The sequence below is a fragment of the Equus caballus genome, chromosome 5, assembly GCF_041296265.1.
Source record: "Equus caballus isolate H_3958 breed thoroughbred chromosome 5, TB-T2T, whole genome shotgun sequence".
NCBI lineage: Eukaryota > Metazoa > Chordata > Mammalia > Perissodactyla > Equidae > Equus > Equus caballus.
The window spans coordinates 84,538,389-84,546,351 of record NC_091688.1 but is presented as its reverse complement, the minus strand read 5'-3'; the positions used below and the strand labels follow the sequence as shown (position 1 = coordinate 84,546,351).

The 7,963-nt window shown below is 37.9% G+C and overlaps 1 protein-coding gene across 19 annotated transcripts in view; it reads right to left on the bottom strand.

Moving 5' to 3' along the window:
* Window positions 1-2,946: 2,946 nt before the first annotated feature.
* Window positions 2,947-7,963, bottom strand: part of SSX2IP (SSX family member 2 interacting protein) — a 50,313-nt gene continuing 45,296 nt past the window's right edge. For all 19 annotated transcript variants that reach the window (XM_023641757.2, XM_023641760.2, XM_023641754.2 and 16 more), the window contains one exon: window positions 2,947-6,005. In XM_023641757.2, coding sequence (XP_023497525.1) covers window positions 5,831-6,005 — 175 coding nt within the window. In that variant the 3' untranslated portion in view covers window positions 2,947-5,830. The remainder of the gene's footprint in view (window positions 6,006-7,963) is intronic.

Here is a 7,963-nt window from a genome sequence, read left to right as displayed (position 1 = left end):
AATTAGTTACGTTTCAAGGTAAAAGTGACTGGTAGAGGAAAAAGGCTAAAAGAGTTAATTTGACATTTCACAAAAAACATTACAGTCCTGGGTGACTCTTTGAGATTCATTTGATTGAACCTCTTCATTAATAAAAAATTAGGAAAACAAAAGGTTATTCTGAAAGTCAGTTCTAGGCTGAGAATTACAGAAGAAAAAATCTCAAGGTATTCAGGGTAAATAACTACGTTATAATAAAGTAATAGGTGAACAGAGGACTCGTTGCAGATACTAAGAACTAGCAGCAGCGTCTGCCCCATCCCTGGCTGGGAGGAACGAGTTGACCTCAGCGTAGACATCAGCTATAACAGAGAATTGGACCCTAAGAACTGGAATGGCGGGCACGTTCTAGGCTATCAGTCTGAGGGCTGTGGGGAATACGCAGTCTACTTTTTTCCAGTCAGCACACTGGCTGAGGCCTGGTTTACTTTACTGGAGCATGATAACCAGGAATAACACCGTCTTGACGGGCCAGAAACAGGACAACTCTCTACCTAAATGCAGACGCAGCAGGGGAAGTAGTCCTGCAGCTGCCCTGCAAGCTGCTCTTCTCCTACTTTCACATTTTTCATGATGAAATATCTGCAAAAGGCTACTGGACTTTTGGACAAAACACAGTGTTTTGGGTCACTGACTGTAGTCACAGAAGAACCTGGTGCACACACACTGGAATTGCCAGTAGAGAACACGACAGGGCAGAAAAGCAGGCTGTCTAGGTGTATCTTGGGATTACTCAGTGGAACTTAGTTACTAATTTAGTTACTAAATTAGTGTTTCAGTGAGATCCCTAATGCCCTAATCTTGAAAAGGTAGAAGTCCAACTCTGAATACGATTGCTATGGTAACCATCCACAAAAACAAGGGTGAGCCGTGCACCTGGACCAAATGATCAATTCCTTTGGTGTAACTTATAGGGTAGCTAATTATGGGTTAAGAATTGAGCAGTTTCATTTAAAAAGCCATACCAAAAGGCACTGTAGCAGTCTGGAATAAAGTGGAAATTTAGAGATCAGAAGATCTGGGTTTTTAAGTTCTGAACTTATCACTTACTAGTTGTGTGACCTTTGGTTCGTCACTTAACATCTGAGTCTGTTACCGACACTCTAAAAATGGGAAGGTTAATATTCTCTCATAGGGTTATTGAAAGACTCAAATGAAAATGTGTGTTCTGTGCACGGTAAGACATTTTAGTAACTGTGCAAAACTACCATTTGGACATCTGAAACTTCGTAGTATGAAAAGGTTAGTGAAGGTAAGACAAGCCTTAAATACACCACTTTCAAAAACTGCCTATTTGAAGATTTAATAATCAGCAATAAATCCCTTGCACAGAGTAGTATGTTTTGCTAGTTGCTTTTTTAAATAAGTGACTGATTGGATGAACTATCAAGCACCAACGACGCTACGTAGCAAATGTCAGCGCTCAGCTAATAGCCTCGTTTTCTCTCTCCCAGTCTTATCTGTAGTTAGGCTGGGGCTGTCAGCCTAGGCTCTGGACAAAATGATGCAGGTGGAAAGCTCGTCTCTTTCAGGTTTGGTCCTTAATAGCCAGCATCATCTGCCAGTCTGCTCTTTCCCCAATTTGACAACGTTGGGGGCCATGAGTTCCAGATGGCATAAACTTGGAGGACGGCTGCCCAATACACAATTGGACATCTCAGGAGCCAGGATTAAACTTCTGTATTGAGCTACACCAATTCAGTATTTTTTTTTTAAGGTTTTTTTTTCCTTTTTCTCCCCAAAGCCCCCCGGTACATAGTTGTATATTCTTAGTTGTGGGTCCTTCTAGTTGTGGCATGTGGGACGCTGCCTCAGTGTGGTTTGATGAGCAGTGCCATGTCTGTGCCCAGGATCCGAACTGACGAAACACTGGGCCGCCTGCAGCGGAGCGCGCGAACTTAACCACTCGGCCACGGGGTCAGCCCCACCAATTCAGTATTTTTTATTTGTAATACGGCCTATTCTATCCTAATACTTTGTGCAAGGAACCAACCTAGATAGGATTGGAAATATACCAGAAAATGTTCCTATGCTCCTGAGAAAGTAAGTTTTAGGATTTTGACCTGAAATTTAGTCCACTCATGCCAATGAAGAGATGTGCCATTTGTTTCATTAGTGTTTTATACTTCTCATTAACAAATATTATGTGCTTACTAAGCATTAAGCATCATACTAGGTATAAATATTTCTGAATCTAAAATATATGAATATTGAGGATCTTTACTGGATCTCTATCACTGGCATCACAATGCCACCTGAGACCTCTGAAATCAGTTATTTGTAAATGTTAAAAGTTAAAAAAATCTTAGCCAGTTGAGTGAAATAGTTTATATAAATCAAATAATTAAATCAACAGTCCACTACACTTTAATTTACACCCAGCCTGAAAAAAGCCAGTATTTATAAAAAGGACTAGAATAACCTATTTCATTATTCTTATCTATGTAGCCCAAATCTTCATAAATGCTTTTTCTATTAGATAATAGTGTTTTTGTGGGCAGAAAATCTTGTACTGCTTTGCAGGTCAATATTCTGATCTTAGACAACAAAATGAAATCAAAAGCCAGCAAAACAATAATAATAGTTTAGTACTTCCCATAGGAAATAATGCAGACACTAGAACTGGAAGCCTACTCATGTCACTGTTATGCAATTGATATTTGGTCCTGGAACAGAACAGTCACTTTAAGTTTTATTGACAGAGTGAATGTCTGAATAGCATTTACCATTGTTAATTACAGTTTAGGTTTATACAGCTGGTCGTCCACCCAACTCAGAGCCTTTCGGGGTAGGGGGTGTACCTGGCTGCCTTCTATCCCCAGTGACTAAATGTAGTAATAAGCTCTGAAATACAGCAGGTACTTTATAAACGCTTATCAAAAGATTGAACAAAATTAAGGACAAACATAGGGAAAAGTATATTTACTAGACTTCCATGACCGATATTTACTTTGAATCCAATCTAGAAACAAGAGCATGATTTACATTAGGCAACATACTTTGAAGATTTTTACAACAGGGCAATCACACATGGGCTTGCTAGCTCGCAGCGTCCCAGGCAGGCCCCTCCTGGCCTCCAGGGGTTTTCAGATGCTCCACGGGGAGGTGAAGACTGGACTCCAGGGCGCTCTCCTTCTCTTCATGCACCATGGAATGTGTTTTCCCACAAAAACTGTGTTACCACAAGCCTGTGAACAAGTCTGGTAAGCAAAGGTAGGAAGTATGGAACTCTAGTCACAACACTATGTTAATTATACCATGAGGAAAATAATCTGCTGTGGACTGTGAATCCAAACATTTCATACATTGCTTCTATAAGAAAATGTCTACTTACTAAATTTTAATTTTCTGGTATGATTATTCTTCTATTAAGTTTCTCATCACCATAAATTGAAGATACAAAAATTTGAATAGGAAATAAAATTATCTTAAATTTTCTTTGCCAATTTTATGCTTTGAAAATTCAAAATGGATATGCCATGTAAAAATAAACTTGAGGTACAAAATACTTCAGCTTTACATATTAATAAACAAGAAAATGTTTAAGATTATCAGGAGGACTTTGAAGCTAAAGGACACTGTGGTACCATCATCTAATCAGGGCTAAACTGAAGACAGCAGCACAGCTGGATTATCAGCACACTGCAAATACCTAGAAAGGGAAGGGAAATAAAAGCCCAGGAGCTTCACATGTGGAGTTTTCCAGCACGGAAGCCATTCCAACATCCTGGGAAGTCTGGCGTGACTGGGAGTCAGTGCGGAGTTGGAATGTACAGTAAAGCAAAACTGACGCTGTTGGTAAAACACAACTTCTAGCAAATCTATGCAGACTTTCATCAAAAGTACAATGAACCTGGCTTTCACTTTACTGTTTCTTTCACACCTTAGATTTCAAAGTCAAGTCTCAAGGAATTTTTCTTTCCAACGTGAGAATTCAACCAACATTAAAATGGAAACACAATGAAAACCAGATGCTGCTTTGTAGAAATCCATTGTCATGGAATGCAACATCCCCTAAAGTAAGAGATTCACTTTAAGAATTAAAATGCTTGTTTCTGGCAAAGTATATCATGGAAACCCCTGAAAAAAAAAATTTTTGACAAATGTATCATGGACTACTTTCAAAAATTTCTGATTGCCTTTGATCACATTATTGCTCAATAGCAAAAGAATTCTATCCCAGCGGTTTCTTCCTTTGCAATATGGCACTCTGAAATTCTGTGTCATTTCTAATATTTTAAACAGTAAAGAAGTGAGCATGCATCAAGCTGAAGGTAGTGACTAACTTGCTTTTGCTCAAGAGCCAGCTTTCTGAGACTATAAATGTGGTTACTTTGTTATGAGTTCATGAATATCTTAGAAGATACTCGACATCCTAACACCCCTGAAAAAACGGCTGCTGCTACACAATCCCAGAGAGTTATACAGTGAACAGGTGACAAAAATAGACTTGTATACGACAAATGTAAACGGAGCAGCCACACAGGGTAAATGTTGAGTGGTCGAACTGCTAGAAAATGGGAAGGCAGATGGGCTAAATTACAACACCCAGCACGGACTGGATCTGTGGAGGCGTCTATGTACAGACACAAACAAGGTCAGGCACTTAAAGCTTTTTGATGAAAATCCTGGGACTGCATTTCTTATTAGTGTCAACAACAACAACACACATGAAGAAACATGCAATCAGTTCTGAAAATGAAATGACACAGTCTGTCCAGAGTATCATAGGATCTGGATTGTAAAATTGGATGTTTTTACACGGTCAGATTTCCTTATCATTAGTGGCAAATACCTCACTGAAAAATTAAAAGTTATTGGCAACTATACAAAGCCCAGCTGGTACAGGTGTTATGGTGTAACCATCTGGTAAAGGAAATATCACCATCCAAATATCTTAAATATCTTGCTATCTTCTATCATCCAAATATCTTAAACCCATTTTCTTAAATTGCTTTATTCAAAGGTACTCTTGATGTCTTAGCGCTATTACCCTATAATCAAAAGTCCTTTGAAAAATTATATCCTACATATACAAAATAAAAATGCTCATTTCTAATGATGTAGAAATCTCAAAAGTGTAATGTTAGTAATGTCAATTATATAAAGAATTCAGTTTCATGGAATAGCTTTTGAGGATTTATTGCTCAGATGGGTTCAAAAATTCTTAAACGTAACATGGTTCTAAAACATCTGTAAACAGAATATCGCTAAAAAAAATTGGCATGAAATACTATAATTATGGATGTGTAAAATTTTTAAATCTTAAAGCCTCTTAAACATAATCATGTATATCTATGTACAAAACATACATAAATTTCACTTTATTTAAAACATATGAAAGAGGAAATTTCAAATCACACTAAACATAATAAATATAGAACTTGCTTTGTTAAAAATCTACAGTGTACATTCAAGTAAAGGCTAAACTTTCAATGCCAACTACATATGAAACAAAATTAAACATTTACAATAATCAGTTTCCTAAAAGTGCTATTTTCATATCTATAAGAGGAAACTCATTCTAGTGCTTTTGTTTCCATCCAAACATCTATACATTCCTTTATTCGCAGAACCAGATGCTTCTGTTACTAAAAATACATATCCAAAGCTTTTATATCCTTTTAAATAGATTTAACATTTTAGCTCTTTGGGGGAGGAACAGGGAAGTCCAGACAAAGAACTCAGACCATCTTATATTTCTGGATGATTGACTTTATGACACATCCTGTTTCAACTTAGATGTGACATGCGATGAACATGTTAATGAAAAGGATTCCAGTCCACATGTCTAAGGTAAGTCATCTTTTTCTACATGAGAATTTGTGCAGGTCACGGAGCATCCGCTATAGCAACCTTCCCGCGCCCCAGGTCTGGACGCCACGCTCCATTTCGGATTTGTACATTCTCTTCCAACCTGATTTGGTTTAGATTCTTCAGGAGAGATATTCAGCACGTTGACTGAACTGTTGGGAAAGAAGGGCAGATCTTAATAATCATCTCCTCCTCCTTTTATATGTTAGGTATGCCTGAATGTGTAAAGTCTGATTATTCCCTTGTCCCATGCTAAGTAAACTTTGAGGACATACAGATCAAGAACAAACAAGTATTTCAGAATGGCCTAATTTATCACTTTCATCTTATCTGTCCATCTATTTATCCATCTGCTTATTTATCTCTTTAATCTATTCTGAAGCACTCTGCCCAAATGAAGCCCAAGGTAGATACAAACACGTGGGTTTCCCATATCCCCATCTCTCTGCCACCATTTTCTAATCTCTCTGGTTTCTTTCCTTACTGTTTCCATCTGTTCATGTGTGCTGTCAGCTATCCATCCATTCATCCGTACAGATAGTTACTGAGTGCCTACAAAAGTGCTTCTCAGTCCAGACCCTGAAGTCAGATGGTTTAGGTTCATAGCCCAGCTGGACCACTTACTATGTCACTTTGACAAGTTAAACCTCCCTGTTTTTCAGTTTCCCCAGTTGTGAAACGGAAATACTAATAGTACCTATCTTGTAGGGTGGGGGTGGGAGGACCTAGAGGAATTACACACATCAAGCTCTTACAACAGCGCTCAATGAACTCTAAGTGTCAGGCAAAAACCACCTCAGCATCTGAACAGAGACACAGCTCCTCCCTTCAGCAATACAATCTGAGAGCTATGCTCACAACCGGCCTCGAAACAGAAATCTGGTGAAATGATTACTTTCAAATCTGTGGGATTAAGCCAGTGAACAACACATTTTTATCAAATGAATATCTTACACCATTTTTTCACAAAAACCTTTTTTCCTAAATGTACAATTTTTTGTGACTTTATTATCTCAACCTCATTAATGTGAATCCTAAAAAAACATTAAGTTGCTTTAATTCTAAAAATCTAAACCAAAACAATTAAAAAAATTTTTTTTAAAGTTTTTTTAAAAAGATTGGCACCTGAGCTAACATCTGTTGCCAATCTTCTTTTTCTTCTTCATTCCTCTCCCCAAAGCCCCCCAGTACATAGTTGTATATTCTAGTTGTAGGTCCTGCTATGTGGGATGCCACCTCAGCATGACCTGACGAGCGGTGCCATGTCTGGCCCAGGATCCCAATCGGCAAAACCCTGGGCCGCCAAAGCAGAGCGCACAAACTTAACCACTCAGCCACAGGTCCCTAAAAATTTTACTTACACTTATTTGCCAGTACTTAAAAAAAAAAAGGAACTTGCTTATAATTCAACCCTCAGAATCCCTGCCTTCTCAGATGAGATGAAATCAGTGATCGACTAAGTTCCTTCAGTAACTTAGGATACGAGTTGGAGTTGCTCTGCATGGAATCCAGACAGCCTTTCTGTAAAATTCCATTCTATAGTGAAGGAGAAATGAGCATGTCGTTGTGGAAATTAGCTAGGAATACTCCTAATTATTTTGTTATAATCTCATTAGAAACCCAGATCCAAGGTGCTTCGCAGCTTCTCTCCTGATGACTACTTATACAACTCTTTTCTAGGTTTGCCTTAGCTTCAGAGGCCACTGTGAATACCTTAATGGAGTGTCTCAACACTCCCAAATTTTGTTTCTATGCCACTGACGCTGTTTAGTGCAGCCCTCAGAAGGAAGGAAACACAGTAGCATTTTTATAATCCATTTATGTTCACAGATATTTTTATCGCCGTTACTAAAGGTTTATAATGGAATAAGTACTGCTTTTACGTGCTTTACATATATTGACACAATCTTGTAACATCTTTTGATGGATGTACTAAATGTTAGACTTTTTATCTTTATTAAACACAAAACAATGTCTTCAAGGATATTTATGTATAATACTAATTAGGTAAAAAAGTAAAAACTGTAAAGACATAATTGCAGCAACTACGCTATGTTCACAGATTCAGAATGCGGTATGTATAAATAGAGACTAGAATTTGTGTCTACAG